This window comes from Carettochelys insculpta, chromosome 1 (genome assembly GCF_033958435.1).
Source record: "Carettochelys insculpta isolate YL-2023 chromosome 1, ASM3395843v1, whole genome shotgun sequence".
Taxonomy (NCBI): Eukaryota; Metazoa; Chordata; order Testudines; family Carettochelyidae; genus Carettochelys; species Carettochelys insculpta.
The window spans coordinates 165,494,594-165,519,032 of NC_134137.1; the positions used below are offsets into that span (position 1 = coordinate 165,494,594).

The 24,439-nt window shown below is 43.6% G+C and overlaps 1 protein-coding gene across 1 annotated transcript in view; it reads right to left on the minus strand.

Annotated features, from left to right (window-relative positions):
- The window catches only part of CFAP47 (cilia and flagella associated protein 47), a 324,141-nt gene that overhangs the window by 86,659 nt on the left and 213,043 nt on the right, over nt 1–24,439 (minus strand). Inside the window, exons 34-35 of the mRNA XM_074988334.1 lie at nt 14,497–14,594; nt 14,063–14,179 (exon numbers count right to left, since the gene is read on the minus strand). Coding sequence (XP_074844435.1) covers nt 14,063–14,179; nt 14,497–14,594 — 215 coding nt within the window. The remainder of the gene's footprint in view (nt 1–14,062; nt 14,180–14,496; nt 14,595–24,439) is intronic.

A 24,439-nucleotide genomic window follows, 5' to 3' on the forward strand; every position in this document is an offset into this window, starting at 1 on the left:
TGCATTCTATCAAAATTTTCCATAGGACTAAATTTTACAGTCTGTACAATGCTGATATTATTTTTACTACAAACTTTAGGCCATTATTCTAATAATGAAGGAAACAATCAAGGCTTTGAAGACCAAATATTCTTCAAATATTTTAAAATGGAATAAATTTCTCACCAAATGAGTTTCATAGCTACCTAAGTTTACCATCTTTACTATCTTTATCTGAACATCTTCCAGCCAATTGAACATGAGAATTTATAAAACTTTCGGTGGAACAAGATAAATGAAAAAGAGATACTCTGAGTAGCTGTCCTGTCAAAACTTTGCCTTCTGATGTGAAGTTATAAAGCAAAATTATTTGCATTATAAACTACATTGAAACATCATTACCCAGCACTCTAAACTCAGACCTTCTTTCATTAATATTCAGCAAGTTGAGTGACCACTATTACCACAAATTCCTTACAGTCAGAAAGAAATTTCAGTTTGACTTCAAGGCTGAAAGTAAGAATCCCTGGGGAAATAAATCTTGTCCATGGAGTTGCTTTTCAGAGGGGCTACTTTAGGGTTTTTATCTTCCAAAAAGAAACTATATCCGCTGTTTTGAGGCAGTTAAAAAACCTAGAACTATGCATTCACTAGTGTTTTCTGTTACTGATAAAATGAAATGGTTATTTCTGAAATTATTTAAAATACATTCCTCATTTTTGATGATGATGTTGTTTTAAGGAAATCTGCCAGAAACATTTATTGTGGATTTGGGGAGTACTGATTGGGAGAGGGAGGACTATATCTGTAGACAACATCTGTAAGTGAATTGAGCATTATGGGAAGAGTGAAAACTAAAGGCAAACATTCTTTTTTGATCCTTCAGATCATCAGGTTTAATGTCTTAAACTGAAGAATGGCCAAAACATGTCATCCTTTCAATCATTCAGCAGCATCAGCCATCTTAACAACAGTGGCAATTTATTCCACAAATTACTGCCTTTTAGTTCTAGGGTGTTCCCTTGTTCATGTAATGTAAGATAGGGATAAAGACGGAGGACAAAAACCTACCTTACATCTTTCTGTAATTTTGAATACCTCAATCAAGATCCCTCTTTTTCTGCTTTCCAAATGACATAATTTTGAGATTTTATTCCCAATATATATGGACTTACCATTTTAAGTCATTTTCTCCTTGTATTTTTCTAGTCTCAGTATTTTGCAAGCCATGATGAACAGAAGTGATCATGCATAATCCCTCTCTCTCTCTCTCTAATGTTATATTTCCCAAATTATTTTTCTTCTGTCTTCAGCCAAGCATCCTGAATTGTTCGGTTTTTAAATCCTGCATGTGGCATTATTTTTCTTAAATTATTCTTCTTAAATCTCCTAAGGCTCTGTTACAGTTCAGGACAACTGCACCTTAATTTTCTCTCAGTGGTCATGCATGGACATTTATCCTCAGCCTTCCAGTTCCTTGGCCCTTGTCCTTCTGGGTAGAGAACTGACCTTCTCACCAGGATATTTCCAAGCTGTGGAATTCCTGCCTTCCCTGTATTACTCCCAGTAGTTACAAGCTGTTTGCTTTCTCTTTAAAGAGGATGAACATTGTGACTGCCCTTGGCGATTGATATCACACAGCTTGTTTATGCAAGCTGATTTTATTAAGTTAACAGCAGTGGACAAAAACAATAAAGGAACCTAAACACATGCTAATAAGCTTAGTAGACATCAACCCACCTCTAACTTAAGCAGAAACAGTCCTTCAAAACCTCAACCATAATTTCCCTTGTGGTCACAAGTTCATCATAACTTCAACTCAAAACTAGCACACAGTCTTATACTGCCTTAGCTGGCCCAGTCCTTCTAGCGCTATCTTAAGGGCTGGTACCCATCAACCAAGGGTCCTGTCCATTTGACGGATCAGGAAGACGGCCATAAGCCTGTTTAAAACCAGGCAATTTATAGTGTTTGTTGGTCCCCAGAGAATCCAGTATATGGGTCTCTCTCAGGGTGGGGGAGGGGAGGCTTCAAAGGGCTGATAACAGAGAAAGAATATTAGCACATCTCCTCTACTAGAGAAGGTAGTTATAATTCCAGAACAATGCATACAGAAGTTTTTAATACAACAAATTAAAGAATTAACCCTAATTCAATAGGGTTTAACATAGTTCCATAGGGTGTGCTCAGGACACAATCAGTTTGTTACTGGTTCTTTTACTCAAGTTCATAAATCACCAAAATAAATGAGAAGGTGGGCTCATTTTCTCCTGGGTTCAAAAAAATCACATTAACAAGGGACATAGCTTACAAAAAACACATTGGCTCTCTCTACACTAGCCCAAAACTTCAAAATGGCCATGCAAATGGCCATTTTGAAGTTTACTAATGAAGCGCTGAAATACGTATTCAGCGCCTCATTAGAATGCCGGCAGCCGCAGCACTTCAAAATTGACGTGGCTCGCAGCCGTGCGGCTCGTCCAGACAGGGCTCCTTTTCTAAAGGACCCCGGCAACTTCGAAATCCCCTTATTCCTATCTGCTGCATGGCCATTTTGAAGTTTTGGGCTAGTGTAGACACAGCCATTGTGTATGGTAGTTTTAGCTATGAATGCTCCAAGTAACAACTAGGATTGAAATAACTGGAAAAAGTTAGAGGGGAAAAATCTCTATGTTTTTCTACTTTATTCATTAGCACACCGTGTATAGTCACAGTTTCATGGCCTCTTTTGCATACTCAGTTTTCCCTTTGGTTTGTATGACTCTTTTATACAGCAACAGAGCAGAGAAAAAGATTGACATACAAAAAAGTGTGATTGCAAATACTCCAAAATTGGCAGTGGGATTGAGGGACCTGAAGATACTTTCTTCTCCTATTATAAATTCTCTAGTTTTCAAGTTGACAATTTTATTTTAATTTGCAAGTTCCACCATGCTCCCAGGGGTCCCACTTTCTTTAAATGAATCTGCAAGGCCCTTCATAACTCTGATTTACTAACCTGAACATTTTTGTGTCATCAGAAAATTAAAATAATTCAATTCAAAGATTCCAAGGCTAGAGGGAACAAATAGGTACATCTACATCACAAAAAAGTACGTGGGTAGTGGCCAAGGGAGTGAATCTCAGCATTTAAGTCAACTGACTTTGGCTCATGATGCAGAGCTAACAATAGCAATGTAGATGTTCAGGTTCAGGCAGAAGCCTGAGCTCTCAGACCACCCTCTTTTCTAGGTTTCAGAGTCAGACCTCCAGGCCAAGTCCAAGCCTCTACACTGCTATTTTTAACTCCATAGTACAAGGCTTGAGACTTACTGCCTCTTGTCTTTTTTGCAGCTTAGTTGTACTTTGTGACGATCTAGTCAAACTCCTGTGTAACACAGACCACAGAGCTCACCCAAAATGATTCCGAGAGCAGATCTTTCAGAACATCATTCAGTCTTGACTTTAAAATTGTCATTAAAAGAGAATCCACCAGAACCCATAGTAAATTGTTCCAATGGTTCATTACTCCTTTAAAAATTAGTATCTTATTTTCATCATGAATTTTTCTAGCTTCAACTTCTAGCCATTAGATCACATTATCACTTTCCCTGCTAACCTGAAGAGTATGTCGTCATAAATTTGTTCCCCATTTAAATATTTATAGACTGTAATTAAATCACCCTTTAATCTTTTCTTTGTTAAACTAAATGGATTGACCTTCTTGAGTCTACATAAAACCTGTTCTCTAATCCTTGAATCATTTTTATGGTTCTTCTCAACACTATTCATCAACATCCTTCTTCAATTATTGACACCAAAACTGTACACAGTAATCCAATAGTAGCTACTTCAATGTGAAATACAGAGGTAAAACAACTTCCTTAATCCTAATCCAGATCCATTGTTTATGCATACAAAGATTGCTTTAGCACTTCTGGCCATAGTGTTGCATTGGCAGGTCATGTTCACCTGATTGCCCACCATGACCAACAAATCTTTTTCAGAGCCACCGCTGCCTAGATAAAACAAAGAATACAGTCCTGTGGGACCTTAAATACTAACAATATTATTTATTAGGTGATGAGCGTTCATGGGAAAGACCTACCTCTTCAAATCTGAAGTATTACTGAGAGAGGAAAAAAAAAAGAAAACTGAGGAATCAGCTAAATGGGGGGAGAGACTGCATAAGACAATGGAGATCTTTGCTGAGTCCTTGGTGATAGGTATCAAACTGGAAAATAAATTCCAATTCAGATGTCTCCCTTTGTAATCTGTTGTTAAAATCTCTTTTTTGTAATACACAAGCCATTAAGTCTTTAGGAGAGTATCATGCCACGTTAAAGTGCTCACTTAGTGCTTTATGCATATTCAGATTTGTAATGTCTGATTTGTGTCCAATCCCTTCAGTGAAGGGATTGTCCAATGTACATAGCAGGGAGGCACTGCTGGAACATGATGGCATATATCACGTTAGTGGAAGTGCAGGAATATGAACCCCTGATCTTGTAACTGATGTGATTAGGTCCAGTGATTGTGGCATCTTTAGTGTAAATATGTGGACAAAGCCGACAACAGGGTTTGTTGCAAGGAAAGATTCCAGGATTAGTATTTCTGTGGTATGGCATGAAGCTGCTAGCGAGAATTTTCTTGAGGTTGGGTGACGGTCTGTAGGAAAGAACAGGCTTGTTACCTAGGGCCTGTAAGAGTGGAGGATTATGTTCCAGTAATTCTTTGAGACAATTCACCATGCTTCCTAGGTAGTCTGCGATTCAATTAAGCATGGCCTAGATTCTTTGTTTTGTAGACATATACATTTATATTTAGTCATACTAAAATTCATATTGTCTGTAATCCTGATTGCTCTGAATCAGTGCCCTGCCCTCTTGCTTATTGTTCTCTCCATTTTACTATCATCTATATACTTATCAATTATGATTTTGTATTTCCTTTTATCTCATTAATAACCAATGCTAAGTAACATAGGGTTAAAAACCAAAGGATAAAAACCAAACCAGAATTCCACTATAAGCACACCTGTTCAATGATCATTCTTCTTTTACATTTATATTTTGAGGCCTATCACCTGACTTTTAATCCATTTAATGTGTGCTCTGTTAGTTTTATATATTTCTAAGATTTTTAACAAAATGCTATGTGCACCTTGTAGAACTAAACTTTGTAATCTCATAAAAACATTGCTAATTTAACACTGTCAGTTGAATGGCATCTGTAAGTCTGTCTTTGACAGATATGGCAATTGTCAGCAATATCCTGAATGAAATTTATTACGTTACGTTTACGCAGCTTAAGTGTTCTTTGAATAACAAATGCATTTATTTATATATTATGGTAAGATTGTGTGTTATGTCACTGGGGGAAGACCAGACTAATATAAACCTTGGAAATGTTATGAGGCTGTGGCTACACTAATGAGATAAAATCAATTTTAAGTCAGTCAGCCTGATTTTTCCAAGTGTCTGTCCTCACTGTAAATTCCATTAGCTTGATTTCTGGGACAACTAAAATTGACATAATATTGAAATCCTAAAATCAAATTTATTAGTATCCACAGATGTCTCATATGTGTCCCACAATGCCCCACAGTTCTTCGATCTGGCCTCTTACATCTCCACTGCTCTCAGGTGCAGAGGAATTAGGCAACAGGAAGACCGTTACAATTCAGCGCCTGGGAGCCCGTGGCTGTAGGGTCATGAGAGGCTGAAAAATCTTCTCTCTTTTTTCTCTTCTGGTCATGATTTTTGAACACTGGCTGTAACCAGGGTTCTTTTAGCCACCATGGGGAAGTCTCCCTCGGCAGTCACGATTTTTGGGGCTGGCTGCAGCCAGGGGTCTTTTAGCCGCCCAGGGATGTCTCCCTCAGTGGTCATGATTTTGAGGGGCTGGTTTTAGCTGTGGCTCTTTTAGCTGCCTGGGGAACATCTCTCTCGGTAGTCATGATTTTCAGGGGCTGGCTATAGCTGGGGGTCTTTTAGCTGCCTGGCAGAAATCTCCCTCAGCGGCCACAAGTTTAGGGGGCTGGCTATAGCAGGGGGTCTTTTAGCTGCCGCAAGCCATACATGTTTCAATGAAGGCAATGTATCAGCTATATAATTACCACAGTGGTCAAACTAAGGCTTGCAGCAGGTAATATTCTTATCCTAAGGGTCTTCTTTTCCAGGTCCAAACCTGCCTGTAGTCTGTGGTCTTTTAGCTGCCCTGAGCTGTAACTCTTTCATGAATCATTCGAGTTTCAACGTAGCAACCGTGTCTATTTAAACAAAAGTGTCTTCTTTCATAGGAGGCCTAAATCCAGATTCAACTTCCTGAAAGGTTCTCCATGGGTGGTTAAGATTTTCATGGCTGTCAAAAGTCTACTGTCTTTTAGCTACCCGAGCCATAATTGTGAATGATTCATTCGAGTTTCAGTGTAGCAACCGAGTCTACTTAGACATACTTAATATGGCAAGGGAAAGAGGGGAATGAAATGCAGGAAGATGTCATCATATACCCACATCTGCTTGTGGGGCCAGAATGCAATAGGCCTCAGGGAACTGTGGGATAGGTCCCCACAATACACTGCTGCAGCACTCAATTTAAGCCTGATTTAAGCTACTTGGGTGTGGCAGCAATAAGTCAATTTTGTGGGGAGCATGTGGGAAGGTGAAGATGCCCAAAATCGAATGGATAAAACCCAGCTTTAAGTAATATATATGCAGCATGAGTGTCAAAGCACTATATGAAACAAGGGGAACTTTTAAAGTTAAATGAGTTTCTTAGGAAATCTCTAGGGTGGGTATATCCTAATATAGCTCCTTCATTTATGCAAAAAAAGCCAAGCCTTTTTTGAAGCTATATCCTAAGTAACCTACTGTTCACAAATTACCTATACCAGATCAAAGACCGTGGCTGTATAAAGGAGACACTTTTCATGAGTGTGCTTGTTGTGAGACAAGAGAGTCAAGAATTGCTAATGACAGAACAAACCCTTGCTGGCGTCTGAAGGACTATACACCTGCCAGAACTCTTTCCAGCCAACCTAATCTTTAGGCATGTTCTATTTTAGAATCTTGACCATTTTTCCTCAGATTCCTTATTTATGAAAAATCTCCATTGAACAGATCTATATATTGCACTTGCAAATAGTTTCTCTCTCTTTAGAGCTCTTTTGAAACCTTTCTGGAGAAAATATCTGTCTTTGGTGATTTTTTTTTCTGTTCCCCTGTCAGTTACAAGTAGCAATTTATTTTTAGAGACATGAAATTCCTTTTTTATACTCCTTGTCAGTCACTCTCTTTCAGCTTAGTCCATAGTACACTAAAGAACAAATCTAGTTCAGTTTACCTCTACGGATGACTAAATAGAAGATAGGGCGATGGGTAACTGTGTGTTTCAATAGATCTCAGCATTTCAGTGAACACTACTGAAGACAAACTCCAAGCTAAGGGTGCTTTTATCTGAGGTTTAGCTTCATTAAGATCATATATCAATGGGAATAGTCATTATAACCCCTTTGAGAAGGATGCTTGGAACACAACTTTTCAAAATCAAGCACTAAGAAGTGTTTCTTGAAAATGCCCATTTTTGGAACAAAATTTAGACACTGTGTATGAGGCAAGCAGAAGGGTATATTACACACAGCGCTGGTGGAGTGTCACTGCACCCATCAGGACTCAGTGGAGCACTGCCAGACAATAGGTTCCTATTATACAGGATGCTGATAGGTGGGAGGTGAGAGGGACTACAACATGGGTGTTATCCAAGCCTGGATAGATTCTAGGATCAAGATGAAATGAGCACAATAAGCCAATAATCTAAAAAGGTCACATACTGTCCCCGCCCATGGCTTACAGTACACCTTATCTCTCGTACAAGTAGTTTCCTTAACAAGTTACTTAAACAAGGCAGACGTTTAATGATATCTCTGAGTCTAACTGGATAAATGATGCATCTACAGCAGTAATGATGCCACCTTCACATGGGCATATCTAGGGATCCATTATCTAGAAGATTAAAGTAAAAGACAGTAACAGTATAGAGCAATAACGTTTGTTTTTATGTACCAGCCTGGGATAACAAATGCGATAGTGCCATTTCCTGGTTCCCACATGCATAGCCTTCTCCTGGAACGTGGCCACTGAGGCAACTATCCCTCCCTTCAAACTCCAAGGCCCTGTCTCAGTTGGGACAACCTTCCATAGGTCCTGTAAGTGAGATGAGGGGAGGCCAAGTGGGGGTAACCTTCCACTCATGTTAACTGGATCTCTGAACTATAGGATTATAGGCATACTCCAGACTTCAGGATTCGAATAGGGGGTCTTTAGCAGAATACCATAACCTGCCTCAAAAATTTCCATCCTACAGTCCCTTCTCTTAACCATAGGGTTCACAGACTCATCAAGTTAAATACAACAATTCTTTTGTTTTAAATTTGTTCTGGAAGCACTAGTACAACACCAGTACCACTAGGACTGTCAGGACAGACACGTCCCATGTAACTTGGCAAAACACCACCCAAATCCATGCTGTTGCCAGTAAAGGCACTGCCCAAAATCATTGTTTTGACCTCTACTTCCTGGTTACGTGCAGAGTATTTGGTTTGGCCTGGTTTCCCCTATCTGTGTGTACCTCAGATGGCTGAACCTGATGTGCTCCACTGAGTCAAGATGGGGAAAGAGACACTCCACCAGTGCTGTGTGTAATATACCCTCCTGCTTGCTTCATACACGGTGTCCAGACTTTGTTTCAATACCCATTTAGCATAGATAGTTGCATACAAACAGACATTTGGCCTAGCAAAGATATAACACGGTGTTCTTTTGTATTCCTCTATATTTTGCTTATATATGTCAGATATGACATGAATGCAAACTACTTCAGCCAAATCTGAGACTCCAGAGCATTACTGTCACTTATGATTAGGCAACTGAAACACAGAAGGATTTTCTTCCTCCACAAATAAGCCACATTGAGTGAACAAGTCTCGATCTCAACCAAAAAGGGAATAACTTTAAAAGGGCTTGAACTCTCCAACATATGAATCATTTATACTCACCGTAGGAGGTAGTATGTCTTCACTCACTTGTAGTTCTTTGTAATTATAGAATCTTAGATACTGTCCCCAGAAACTGATTGAAAATGTCATCCATTCCAAATCTAATAAATGTTACAGCTTGCACTGTAACCATCATCCTCAACAAATAATATAAGACTGTCATGAAGGTTCATAAGAGGTAATAGCTTGATGTAGTGAAGCAGATACTGCTGGAATGCCTTAAAACTATAAAATTTATGAGACAAGAGTATGCTAATAATAAACCAAGATAGGACAGTTCAGCAATAACATTAATGTATTTCACTGTAAACTCTGGTTACCAAAGAACAAGGATTCATGGACATTATTTACAGTATCAATAGAAATGAATCCCAATAAATCTCTTCAAAATATGTATTCCCTATATCCAGCCAATTTTTAATTTTCCTGTCTGTCTGGTTAGTATACTTAACCTCTGTGTATTAACTTGTCTATCTATACTATGAAACTAGCACCAACAACTCCCATGATGGTGTAAATTGCAATTGTACTATGGAACAAGTACCTTTGGAGTTTCTGAAAAATTTGATGTAGCTCTCACATCCAGGAAGAGCTTGTTTTTTAGTGACAAAGAAAGTTTCCAATTTCATCATCAAAATATGTGACATGTGCACCTTGCTCCTGCCTGACCTGACCTGGTAATACTTCTGTGTCAGACTTTGAATTGTCAACTACAAAAGTAGAGTAGGGATGGGATGCAATCAAAACAGGGGTGGGGTTGGGAAAGGGGTCGAGTGAGGAAAGCATGCGGGTGCAGCAGAGGCAAGGTGGGGCCTACAGCAGAAGTACTAGGGGAGGGGGTTGCCCAAGACCCTACACCACTCTAGGGGTGACCCTGCTGCCATGTGAGGAAAGACAGGCTCATTTAATGGCATCATCTACACTGGAGTGCATCTTCTCAAAGCCACTAAAGGGGAAAATCTTAATACAACATAGAAAAATTCTCATAACTGCAGAGGGAGGCTGAGATAGAAAGTAAGACAAAGAGAAACAAGTTGGAACCCCAGGAAATACTAGGGTTTCTCAGACCTGTGAAAACTAGCGAGCTGACTTTTTGATACATGATTGTGCTGTCTGCCAACTACCCAGAAAAAAGTTCACCATTGCTCAGTGTAAGGATATCATTTGGCTGGTACAGAACAATATTTGGTTCATGGTATGGACTATAAAGGGAAATCTTTTAAAAAAGATGGGCACTATATTTGCTTTTTTCCAGTCATCTGGGAGCGCCCCCTGACAGCCAACTGTGTTCAAAGATAACGGCCAATGGCTCTGCAATCACATCATGAAAAATAGCAGCTGTGAAGTAACTTTCTTGGCTGTGTAAGATGTGTTAATAAATTGCTTAAGTTCTGCATGCTCAGGGGAAATAAATATGAATAATTTCATAAGAGTGAACAAAAAAATGAAGAAAGATGCATGGGCATGGCAATGTTGCCTAACTCACATTAGTGAAGCTTATTTTTAGAGACATGATTTACTGCTAAAACAAATCCTCAAAGTACAGCAAGATGCATCAGGAGGCACTGGGTTTGAAGATTTTCATCATTGCAGGTGGTGTGCTCAGGCATGGCACACTGAGTGGATACGAAAAGAGGATAGTTAAATTATTGCTGGATTTTTTTAATATTTTCACTGCAGTGACAATTTGAGGGATGGAGTTTGTGAACTGAAGAAAAATCTACAGGCTATGTCTATAGTAGATTGATCTGTTGGCAGAAGTTACTGTCAGAAGATACTTTCTGACAAAACTTCTGTTGACAGATTACAGCCAGACCACAAAGCAGATTGAAAGAGCGATCCACTCTGCCGACAAAAAATGGCCATACTGCCCAGCCACTCTCTCGACAAAACAGCCAACTGGAAGCAAAGCAGATAGGGCTTCCTGGTGCCCTGGAAACCCTGTCTGTCAACAGAAGGCCCCCCAGAACATCCAGACTGGCTTTCTGTTGACAGATCTCTGTTGACAGAGGCATTATGCCTTATAGGGGAGTGGCAGAACACTGTTAACAAAAGTGCCACGTTCTGTCAATTTACTGTCAACAGAATGCTTTGGGAATGTGGACACCCCACGGGTTTTGTTGACAAAATGCCAGTTATGTCAACAAAACTCTCCAGTATAGACATACCCACAATGGCCATGTGGCAATGCTACATGTTATTAATAGCCAGCCCTGTGAATCACTCAAGGTTATGAAGTTGCTAGGACATTTTTATTGCAGTATTTTAATTTATATAATCTATTTTGTTGCTAAAAGTGTCCCTGGGACTAATAACGACAGAGTAGATGCTTTGTCTCTATCATAAGTGGAGAAATTTATCACCTGGCACCAGCTGCCAACAACCATCCCAGACAATTACTGCAGGCTTTTTAGAATTTTGTCTCATGACTTGTCTTCGATTGGTGTCGCAATTAGCAGCATCATAAACATTGAGGGCTTATGTTGGATATTTTACAGAATTTACTTAAATTCAGGCTAGGCTGGCCCTGTGTAAGCTTTGATCAATTACTGAAGACCAGGTTCATCAGCCATGTCCAGTTATCTATCAGACATTGCATTTTATAGCAAACTATCAGGTTATCCAGATGTTTGTGGTGGGTTTTTAATTAGGAGGCTATTAAATGGGTGTCATATTACATAAGCCCCAGGGACAATCTCCAATGATTGTTCAGATTGTTCAAAATCTAGAGAGAGTTCTTTACTTGTTATGTTGATGGAACCAAGAAGTATCTTTGTTCAAAGTAGTTCTCCCATCGGCATTTTTGGAAGCACCCTAAGTCAGAGACTTGGTGCCTACATCACATGGAAATTAGCTGGGTGAACAAACAGACATTCTGATTCTTAGATGCGAAAACAGAGATGGGAAGGTGAGTCCATTGCAGTGCATGAAGGTGTAGCTAGGATATGTCCAACTGCACCATGAAGAATTTAGATAAGACTGAGGTTTGCTGGGGGTGACCACCTTTTCTTCATGGTGACAGAAACTACCTCAAAAATCTCAGTTTGTGTGCAGTGTTTACCGAAGGCTTATGTAGTCAAACTTCCCTTCTGATAAATTTGGATCCCATTCTTTGACAGCATTCCTTCCAGGACTTAGCTAGTGACATCTACTGCATTACTAGAAATGGGGGGTTAAGATAAGCAGACTATTTTTGATGGTATTTCAATGCATACATGATATATCTGAGGCCTGTGATTGAAACTACAGACTAATGGTGTCTCTGCCAATTTTTTGTTTTTGCAAATTTTCAGAAGTAAGAAAACAGGGTATAAGAGCAAGTATGTGGGTCCATAGGTAGGTAACCAATTTCCCTAGCAGTTTACAGCAAGACTTTAATTATTCTGAGTTGACAAGGAAGGGGGTATTTTAGGAGGGCAGGTGTCTCAAACTCTTTGGCACCCAGGAAGCTGCCAGCTGAATAGACTACTCTACAGCTGTGTGAAAATAATTTCAAATTATATGTAAGAGTTGACTTAATCCGTACAGCACGGAGATGTAAAGCAGAGTCCAGGGGTAAATGTGAATTTTTGTGAAATGTTGCAGGGGAGAGCTGTTGGGCCTCCAAGGTTTGACAAGGTCAGAAGGTGAATGATTCAGGAGGCGGTTACATGTGCATTCCAGTGGGGTGGATTGGTAATTATCCACCAAAATATTATCATATTCATTACTTGAGTTACTCAGGGAGCATACATAGGGCTGTCAAGTTAATGGCTGACATCTCTTGCTAGCAGGTGTACAACAGTGTTCCCTCTAATTTTTTTCCCATGGACTAGGAATGAATTTTGGCATGAGCACCAATATGGAAGTGACGTGTGACACATCAGCAAAGATGAAAATAAGCTTGTGCACCCCATGGCAGCCCAGTGGTCACAGAAGGCAGAACACGGAACTGTGGTCTCAAGTTGCTGTTGGAAGGGTCCAGGTTGAACATTAGGAAAAACTTTTTCACTAGGAGGGTGGTGAAGCATTGGAAAGGTCTATCTAGGGGAGCAGTGGAGTCTCCATCCCTGGAGGCGTTTAAGTCTCAGCTCGACAAAGCCCTGGCTGGGCTGATCTGATGGGGTTTGGTCATCCCTTGGGCAGGGGGCTGGACTTGATGGCTTCTTAGGTCTCTTCCACCTCTATTGTTCTATGATTCTATGATCAATAAGAAAGTGGCCAGCTGGGCACGGGACTCTGATGCATTCCCCTTATTTCTGTCTTTCCCCTGTTCCCTGCCCAAACATGATGACTGGTGCAGGTATTCTAGGGGGTGCACAGGCCACTGCCCCTGCCACTCACCCCTGCTCCACCCAGGCCACACCCCTTCCCCACCCCCACCTTCTTTCTGCGGAAGTGCCTTCTGGTGGCACTTTCCTGAGTGGCACAGCCTAGAAATAGCAATTTGGGCCAGGCCACTATGGGTGAAGGGCAGGAATGCCCCTGTACTCATTGGAAATGGTGCTACACTCACAGCAGGGGAAGAGGGGGATGTATGTGACCCCCTGTGCATCCCCATGCATCTCCTATGCTGAGTACAGCAGGAGAATCCCCAGCTGTATGTGGCTGGCAGCAATTTTCGATAAATTATTCTTGAATCTTCAAAAAGCATTAATAAACCACTTTAATTGTGTAGTATCAGAGGGGTAGCCGTGTTAGTCTGGATCTGTAGCAGCAACGAAGGGTCCTGTGGCACCTTACAGACTAACAGAAAAGTTTAGAGCATGAGCTTTCGTGAGTTAACTCATTTCTTCAGATGCTGGTCTGAAGTTGTGTAGTTTATTATATAATTGTGTAGTTTATTATATCAAGTCCCTCAATGGAATTATAGTCTTATAAGTGTGGTGTGTGTATGTAAAAGTAACATGCTAGTTTTTGTATGAAGCAGTATTTCTGTTTCTGCTTTTTAACAGTGCATCATGCAAAGTTCATTTCACCTCATTTGGGGGAGATGCCAGGTATTATTAGTAATAAAGTAACAAAAAGTATTTAAAGTGTATGTAGCACTTGTGATATAAAACCATTTACCTGTACATCTATATCAAGGCTGACAGCACGAAAAGCATTCACAAGAATCAAGCAATTGTGCAGACATTGTTCAGGAGTTCCGGGGTTAGTATACATATTCACAAAGTGAGTTGAGATCTGTACAGAAGATACAAATCAAAGTAATATTTCACTGGGGAAAACTCAATATACATATTTTCACATTCTCATTAATACATGAAATGTTCACATAAACTGAACTAAATATTCCATCAAAGTGCATACTCAAGAAAAGAATAATCACTGACATAATAATGTAAAACATACGACATGGGGTTTTATCTTTTAAAGTTCCTGAAAGCCAAGAGTTTCAAAGTGAAAGTGGATAACAGTTATAATAATTACTTAGACTAATGCTCCTCCAAATATAAAAAACTTAGAATATTTTTAAATAAAAAAGGGAAAAATATTCTTACCAAATATGGGCAATAAGCTGCCACCTGGGCAGCCAATACCAGACCATCTAGAAGATCTCTGTCAAAATTTACTATCCATCTCATAGGTGGTACTTCACCTGTTTGAAACAATGTAACATAGGTTAGAATTATCCTTCTCCATTGATAGGCTCTCCTTTAACTTTTCATAGGAAGGATGACCTTTGAAACTAAAGTTCTCTGACAATGTCAGAAACATACTGCACATGTGCTAGAACCATCCAGAGTACAGAAATAACTGTATACTATGATGCATAAAAATATTCACCCATAGAGGTTTCCAGTTCAACCCGATTCTCTTCAGTCACCAGAAATATAAGTAAAGGACTCTGAAACCACAGGGAAGAAAGGCAAGTCAGTGGGTACCTAATTCGTTATGCAAGTTGTTTAAGATTTAAGAAGTCCTTAACTCTTCTTATTTAAGTGCTTGGTGTACATGCTTGCATGTATACACACCCATACCTGTGCACAGACACACGCAGTTTCCTTCCTTTATCAGGGGCACAGAGATTTATATGAACCCATTGAAATTCAAGAAAGCTGAATATGTAGAATATTAACCATGTAAACCATACCAGAGCAATGTGAGTTTTATGTTAAATCACTGAGTTTTTGGAAATAACTAACCAACAAATGTTATGTAAATGAAACTGAACAGTTTCCATTTATTGATGCACAATTAAGTGGGCAACTAGCTCTGACTTTGCTTTAACTATGCATTTTTATTCCTCAAATAATTCATTTTTGTTTTCCTGATGTTTCTGTGAAATATAATCATTCAGTCACATATCTTGTATTCTATAATTGAAAATATTTTGAAGCTTTAATATTTAGCACATCAGTGCTTAAAATATTTATCCTCCACTCTTCAAAAGCAAAACTCTAACAAAGGGAAATCATTTAATAACTTAAACATTTTACCCAAGATTGCTCTAAAGAAACTACAGCAGGGCCAGGATATAGTTCAGGGATCAACAACCCTGGCATGGGTGCCAAGAATGGCACGCACACCGATTTTCATTGGCATGCAAAGCGAGAGCTCAGCCTCACCCCTTCTCCCCCATGCAGGTGGGAGCCTGCTCAAAGTCATGCCATCTATGGATTAACAAAGGATCAGCTAATTCTACCAACCATCAACTAAAACAGTAAAGCTCCGCATCTTAATTTATTTACTAATCAAAGTGTTGTAAGTGGGACTATTAGTGACTTTTAAAAAGAGAAGTTATTCACCGTAGTAACGATGGTTCTTCGAGATGTGTCCTCGCGGGTGCTCCACAATAGGTGTCGGGCTCGCCCAGCGCCGCAGATCGGAAATCTTCCAGCAGTTTCTCCTGGATCGCGCATGCGCCAGCGCGCTCCGCTCCCTTGTGCGTCCCCGGCCACGTGCGCAATCCGGTCCCCGCCAGTTCCTTGACCAACCGCCTCAGATGCTCCTGAAAGACACTAGACAGAGATCGGAAGCAGGGAGGATGGGCGGGTGGTGGAGCACCCAGGGGGACACATCTCAAAGAACCATCGTTACTACAGTGCGTAACTTCTCTTTCTTCATCGAGTGTCCCCGTGGGTGCTCCAAAATAGGTGACTACCCAGCAGTAACCCAAGAAAGGAGGTGGGTAAACGGTTTATGTGCAGCTTGCTCCCGAAAGGACTGCTGTCGAGAGACGGGTATCCTCTTGGAATACCCACTGTAGGGCATAATGCTTGGCGAAGGTGTCATAGGATGACCAGGTCGCCGCTCTACAGATGTCCTTCAACGCGATGCCCTAAAAGAAGGCTGTTGACGCCGCCACCGCCCTGGTGGAGTGAGCCCTGGGCGGGGCCAGCAAAGGAGTCTTTCGAAGCTCGTAGCACATTTTTATACAGGACACAATGTGCTTTGAGATTCTCTGTGAAGAGAGACCTTCTCCTTTTGACCTGGGAGCGAGAGACACTAGAAGCCTGTCCGTTTTCCAGAAGGACTTAGTTCTGTCTATGTAGAAGGCCAACGCCCTCCTCACATCCAGGAGATGCAGGGGTGCCTCCTTGCTGGAGTTGTGAGGCTTCGGGTAAAACAAGGGTAAAACTATTGGTTCGTTAAGATGGAACTCTGAAGAAACTTTTGGAACAAAGGCTGGGTGCAGCTGTAAGGTTACCGCCTCCTTTGAGAATACTGTGCATGGTGGCATTGCCATAACCGCTGCGAGCGAGCTCACCCTGCGAGCTGATGTAATTGCAAGGGGGAAGGTTGTTTTTAATCGTAAGGAGACGTAGGGGAACCGTGGCTAATGGTTCAAAAGGTGGACCCGTGAGCATGCTGAGCACCAAGTCCAGGTTCCATGATGGCGGAAGCGGTTTCTGAGGGGAGTACAGGTTTACCAACCCCTTCAAGAACCTGGTAACGATAGGATGGGCAAATACCATGGGCCCCTCCTCTGTATGCCGAAAGGCTGATATAGCGGCGAGGTGGACTTTTAGCGAGGATAAGGAAAGCCCGCCCCTCTTGAGGTCCAATAAGTATTCAAGTATTATCGGTACAGGAACATCAAGGGGAGCTAACTGCTTGGCGGAACACCAGGCTGTGAATCGAGTCCATTTCTGCTTATAAGTCTTCCTGGTGGAGGTCCTTCGGCTACTTTCCAGGACTTGTTGTACTCCCTCCGTGCATGTACTTTCTAAGGAGCTGAGCCATGGATTAGCCATGCTTGTAGGCACAGACTCTGAGGGTTCGGGTGCACTATCGACCCCTGGACCTGCGTGAGTAAGTCCAGCGCCACCGGTAGAGGGAGCGGTGGGTGGTCCGCCATGTGCAGAAGCAACGGAAACCATTGCTGCCGATCCCACGTTGGGACTACTAGTATCATGCGAGCTCTCTCCCTTCTGGCTTTCTGGAAGACCTTGTGGATAAGGGCTGTTGGGGGGAACACGTAAAGTAGGGGGCCCTTCCATGGAATCATGAATGCGTCCCCCAGGGACCCCCGCCCCACTCCTGCCCTGGAGCAGTACTGGGGACACTTCTTGTTGTGCTGGGTGGCAAACAGATCGATCTGGGGAAACCCCCATGTATGAAAGATTGGTCGTAGCAGATCGGGGCAGATCTACCATTCGTGCACGAGTGCGAAGCGCCTGCTCAGCTGATCTGCTTTCACTTTGTGAGCGCCCAGCAAGTACGAGGCTTTCAACGTTATGTTGTTGACGATGCACCAGTTCCACAGTCAGATTGCTTCCGCACATAGGGCACGGGATCGGGCTCCTCCTTGTCAATTTACGTAAAACACAGTGGAGGTATTGTCTGTATTGATCCCGACTACTTTGCCATATATGTGGTCTCGGAAATGCTTGCAGGTGTTGAACACTGCTCTGAGCTCCAGTATGTTTATGTGCAGTGACTGTTCCGCAGGGGACCATAGCCCTTGCGTCACCTCGTCGCCGATGTGCGCTCCCCATCCTATGTGGGAGGCATCGGTAGTAAAAAAAATAGAAATTTGTGGTTGGTGAAAGGGCACCCCTGCTAGCAAGTTCTTGGAGTTTACCCACCACGCCAGGGATCTGCGCACCTCTGTCATGGGCAACACCACCCTGTGAACAGTGTGGGATAACAGTTTGTAGACGCTCGCCAGCCAATGCTGCAGGCTTCGCATGTGCAATCTGGCATTCTGTACCACAAATATTGCTGCTGCCATATGGCCCAGCAGCTGTAAGCACGTTAAGACTGGCACCGTGGGGCTGTATGTAATAACTTGCACCAGCGAACTGAAGGCACAAAAAGCGGGCATCGGGTAGGTACACCCTTGCTGTGATAGAGTTTATGCATGCCCCTATGAACTCTATGTCCTGTGTGGGGTCGGTCTTTGACTTCACGAGGTTGATGACTAGGCCCAGCAAAGAAAACGTGTCCGCTGTGACGCGTATCATGCGTAGGACCTCTACCTTCGAGGACCCTTTCAATAGGCAGTCGTCCAGGTATGGAAATATGAATATCCCCTGTCTGTGCAGGTAGGCTGACACCACTGCCAAGGTTTTGGTAAAGACTCTGGGGGCCGAGGAGAAGCCGAACGGAAGAACCCTGTACTGGAAGTGTTCCTTGCCGACCATGAAGTGGAGGAAGCGCCTGTGTGCCGGGTGGATCGTTATATGAAAGTAAGCATCTTGTAAGTCGAGGGCTGTAAACCAATCTCCATCGTCCAGTGCCGTGAGTATGGAGGCGACTGTAATCATCTGAAAACGTTGCTTGTGCAAGTAGCAGTTGAGGCCCCGAAGATCTAAAATGGGCCTCCAGCCTCCTGTTTTCTTCTCTGTGAGGAAGTAGCGTGAATAAAACCCTTTCCCCTGGAATTGTTCCGGCACTCTTTCCACCGCCCCTATGAACATAAGGTGGTCCACCTCCTGTTTGAGCCTCACCTCGTGGGTAGCATCCCGGAGGTGGGGCCTGGAGGGAGGCTTCGTCGGTGGGAGCAACTGGAAGGGGATCGCGTAACCCATGGCTATGATCTCCAGCACCCATTTGTCTGCGGTGATCTTTTGCCATTGGGAGTGAAACGGTCTGAGGCGATGATGGAACATGAGATGAGAGTGGCATTGCGCGATGGTAGTGATAGTGCAGCCCTCGACATGCCCATCAAACTTGTTGCCTTTGGGCCTGTCCCGAGGGTGTACGACTTTGTTGGGAACGTCGCCTGGGAGTTCTGTACTGTTGCTGCTGTTGATGTCGCCCTTGGTCGTAGCCCTGTTGATACTGCGCATGCTGTGGTTGGTACGGGTAGCGTCTTTGCTGAGGGTAATATTTTTTATTCCTATATGGAGGGGTATAAATACCCAGGGTTCTAAGTGTAGCTCTCGAGTCCTTACTGGAGTGGAGGACCAAGTCGGTTGAGTCTGCAAACAACTTTTGCGTGTCAAAGGGAAGATCCACGATCTTCGCCTGTAGATCCCTCGGGATGCCCGATGTCTGCAGCCAGGATTCTCTACGCATGACCACTGCTGTAGCCGTTGAGCATGCCGCCGTATCTGCCACATCCAGGACGATCTGGACTCCCGTCCTCGAAGCTGCATAGCCCTCTTGCACAATTGCCTTTAACATCAGCTTTTCATCTTCCGGAAGTGAATCCATGAGAGAAGAAAGCCTGGAGTAATTATCAAAACTATGGTTCGCTAGGTGTGCCACATAATTTGCCACTCTCAATAGCAGGGTGGAAGAGGAATATACCTTCCTGCCGAACAGCTCTAGCTTCTTGGCATCTTTGTCCGATCTCCCCGATTTGTACTGAGAAGTCTTTGACCTCTGCTGGGACGATTCGACCACCAACGAGTTCGGTTGTGGGTGACTGAAGAGGAACTCCATGACCTTTGCCGGGACGAAGTACTTCTTATCCGCTCTCTTGTTCATAGGCAGAACGGAGGCCGGAGTCTGCCATATGGTACTGGCTGACTCCATAATGGCTTCGTCCAGCGGGACAGCAATTTTGGATGAAGCCGGGGGTCTCAAATTTTTCAGGAGTTTGTGATGTTTCTCCTGCACTTCTGCCATTTGAATGCCTTGCGTGAAAGCCACCCTTTTAAATAGCTCCTGAAATTGTTTAAGGTCATCCGGGGGAGCGACATCCCCGGGGGCCATGGCCTCATCTGGGGAGGATGAGGAGGAACCACTAGGGTACACCTCCCTCGAACTCTCAGGTTCCTGCGGCCGATGGTACACCTGCTCGCTGGAGGATTGTGAAGGAAAGTCTCGGGGTTCTAAATTTAACTCCCCTTGAGATAACTGAGTTTCCATCCCCGAACGGGAGTGCCCACGGGGGTACTGGACAGCCGTGGGGGACCTGCCCCTGGGCGTAGGCCTGGGGTGTCTGTGTCCAGCATGATAAGAACGACCATGGCAGCACAGGCACGGGTCCACGGACGGAGACCTGGACCACTCTCGGGGTGTGTACCCCCGATGTCTGGGAGAGCAAGACCTCCGCAATGACACAGATAGCGGTGACACTGGTTTGTGATAGTACTCCAGTGGATGACATCGGTTGGAGGAATGGAGAAGGAGGTTCTGGATAGGCCGGTGGAGACCCAGGCCTTCTGGGCAGCATGTGCAGCACAGGGGGAGGGCTTGTTGTTAGCAGCAGCGCAGCCCTCTCCGGAGAAGGGCTGCGGTGCCGGGCTTTTGCTTTTGCCTTTCCCCTCCCCTGCGGGGCTGGTACCACCCCCTCCCGCGCCGGGGATCTTGGCCCCACTGTCGGCGCCGTGCTTGGCCCGCTCAGCTGCGGTGCCACGCGGATAACGTCCTCCGGTGCCTGCAGGCTCCGTGCCTGTTGGCCCTGCACCGTTGGTGCCACGGGGGTCGGTGCCGCCTGTGGCAGTGCCGCTGGTTCCGGTGCTTACCTGGCCAACGCTCTAGGTGCCGCGCGTGCCAGCTGTTTCATAATCGGAGGCTCAGCCTCTGCCACGTGCGCTGCCGCGGTGCCGCTTGCCTGAGTATGCGGCTGGGGGCTGTGTGCTCCGCCCGTACCGCTCGCTGAAACGGCCGGCAGGGATCGACCTGGGGAGAGCTTCCTCCATTTTTGCACCGAGGGGGTCAGAGAAGCTGCCTTCCTCTTATGCAACCCAGAGGGCCTTTCTGATTGTCTCTCCGGCACGTCCAGCTGGAGGGCCTTATAAAACAAGAGCATTTTAAGACGCATTTCTCTGTCTTTCCTGGCCCTGGCTGTGAGCTTAGCACAGTGGGAATACTTCTGGGTAACGTGTGATTCCCCCAGGCATCGGATGCATTCACTATGCCCATCGGAGGCCGGCATAGCTGCACGGCAGGACTCACACTTTTTAAAGCCTGAAGAAGCCATCGCGGTGAGTCTTTTACTGTTAATAGGGTACTTAGCACCTAATCCGTGCCTGTTTCCCCAAATCGCAGACACCGGCCTGCAGGGCAGCGGGGAGCCTACTGGCCTTCATGTCCACTCTTCTTCTCCACTCCTCTCTCTTTTTTTTTTTTTTTGAAAAAAAGAAACAACAATTTACACGTATAAACACTGTCTAATCTGACTCTGACCGTAGCCTGAGCGGATTCCGTCTGCAGCCGATGGAGGTTGAGAAGGAACTGGCGGGGACCGGATTGCACACATGGCTGGGAACGCGCAAGGGAGCGGCGCGCGCCGGCGCATGCGCGATCCAGGAGAAACTGCTGGAAGATTTCCGATCTGCGGCGCCGGGCGAGCCCGACACCTATTGTGGAGCACCCACAGGGACACTCGATGAAGAAGTATTACTGACACTCGGACCATACATAGATGCCAAAAGGTCAAATTTTGGCATTCTGCCTCGGAAAGGTTGCTGACCCTTGATATAGTGGCTACCTAACAAAGCACATTTCTGCTACGTAACAACAGATACTGAATTAAATGAAATGGCAAAACTGTTTGGCTAGTGCTACCTTCACACCTAGTGCCGGCAACTTGGCGCAAATGAGCAATCTCTAAAATCCAAAATGACCACTCATTTGCATATTGAAGCAGTTCATTTACATATTCTCAGCAGAAAACAAGCAGTGAAGATGTGGTTCTGCTGGCAAAAACCCTCTTTGTTGGCAGCCCCTGATTTTTTTTACAAGTCTTCACTGCTTGTTTTCTTCCATGAATATGCAAATGAGTTACCATTTTGCATTTAAGAGACCGCACATTTGTATCAAGCTGCCAGCACTAGCGGGTGAGTATAGCATTAGCCTCTAAGTTTCAGTGGAGTCAGAGGGAAGAAACAGAAGAAAAGATGGCCCATATCAAGACACCACAATAGCCTGGTCTCTGTGAATCTGTTTACGACACAAACTTATTCTGGACCTAAGAGAGACTATTGATGAGTCCTCTTTTTCTTCAGGTCCTGTGACTGAGAAAACCACCCCTCTGGAAGCAGTCATCCCAGTGTACTGTAAGACTACACAATTCTGTGTGATTCATTACCAGCACTTCCCCCTGCTCATTTAAATTCCCTGGCTGACTCTTCGTGATCCTTTCATCCTCTGGTAAGATTAGAATCGTCTTCCCTTGTGCATTTTGTCTACAGTATTGTCAGAGGCACCAGCACAGGAAGGGATCTTCTGAAGCTACATCAGAGCTTCTCCCAGGATTCTGCCAACAGAATGTTTGAATAGAAGAATGTAGAAAGCCTCTCAACACATCAAATCAATGACAATCCAAAAGTGTCTTTTGTGTAGATTATACCATGTCCAAACCTGAACTGACTGTGCTCTGTTAATACCTTCAGGAGAATCTGTTTCAAGGATTCAGCTACAAATCAAACATCACTGGCCAGAGCCCCATTTCTCTTTGTTAGGAAAGGAGACAGCAGTCTCCTACGCTGTGTTGACTACCATGCCCTGAATTAAGAGTAAAGAACCAGTACCGCCTCACTCTCATTCCTAAGTTACTGGAGCACATGGGGGCTGCCCATATATGTAATAAGGTGAACCTCTGAGAACAAATATAACCTTGTGCACATTAGAGAAGATGACAAATGGAAGACCAACTTCAAAATGCACCGTGATCATTCTGCATACTTGATGTTGCAGTTCAGCCTGACCAAAGCCCCACTACCTTCTGGCAGTTTATAAACAAAGTCTTCTGAGATAATACTGACCAGCACGCTGATCATGCATGAGCAGTTCTTGAGAGTTTATGGCCACGTGAACTCTATGCTAAGCTTATGCAGTGTGCATATGGCCCTCTGTGCAATGCTCTAGAAGAATGCCCATTTCCAGCGGTCCCCCAAACTCAGCATACATTCAAACAGCTGAAATATACTAACGCACCCATAATGGACCATCCTTATGCTAACTGAAACTTTCCTAATATAAACACTTCCAGCAGCTCAGACCTGAACAAAACACTGCACCCACATACCTATTATTTGTAGGAGTTTACTCCCAAACAAAACTAGGAGACCTTGGATAAGGAGCGCCAAGCAACTACTAGCTTTTGATGAGTGGCAACATTATTTGGAAAAGGCTCTCCATGCAGTCCAGATATACACTGACACAAAAACCTGGAATATCTGTACAATGCAAAGATATTAAATCAATTACACTTTTATTGGTCTCAACTTTTTTTATGGTTCAATTCACTATCACGTATCACTCCAAAATCAGAAACAGCCAGGCCAATGACCACATGAACGTAGCAGGAACTGGCTCACAGTCTCAAGTCCCTCGACTTCCTGAATAGTGTTCTTTGCCAGTCCCTAGTCACTCTGATTCATTCTGCCTCTGCCTCAGAAACTCTGGTTCCTGCACAAGCTGCCACTGACACAGCCCGCACGACTCTGACAGCTTCACAATAAAAAACAATGCTTTAATGAGCCAGAATGAGGTGGAAATGTCTTCAGAATAGAACATAATCATAGGATTTGTGGCACAGCATCTTAGCTTGAGCACACACATTACAGGATCTCATTAAGGCCTACATTAAGTGGCATGTTTTCAGGGCCGTGAGAAAAGACATCACTTATTGTGAATCACAATTTACAGCTTGAGTCAGGTGTCACACCCTTCTGAGGGTCCTGCCACACCTTTCCTTCTTCTACCACTCTCCATCCAATAGCCAGACAAAAAGATCCATCAAATTTTAGAGCAATACTTAAAATGCTTTATGACCTTTCATCTGGATGATTGTTCCTATTATCCTATGCAGAGTTTGCATGAAACAATGATGAGGAAAGCCCCTTATTTGACAATTATGGGTATCACCCCTGATTCCACCCACAGCTATATATGACCTCTCCTGACCCAAACCTCTCAGACTTGGTGCAGTGGCTTCATCAAATCTAGGAGGAAGCAAAGGGCCACTTTGAATAAGCAAAAGTCAACTACAGACATCATACAGACCCAACATCTTCAATTTTGTTCCATCTATTCAATGTGACAAAAAGTCTGGCTCACAACAGTGCTCCGTCATACAAACAGATCATCAAACAATTG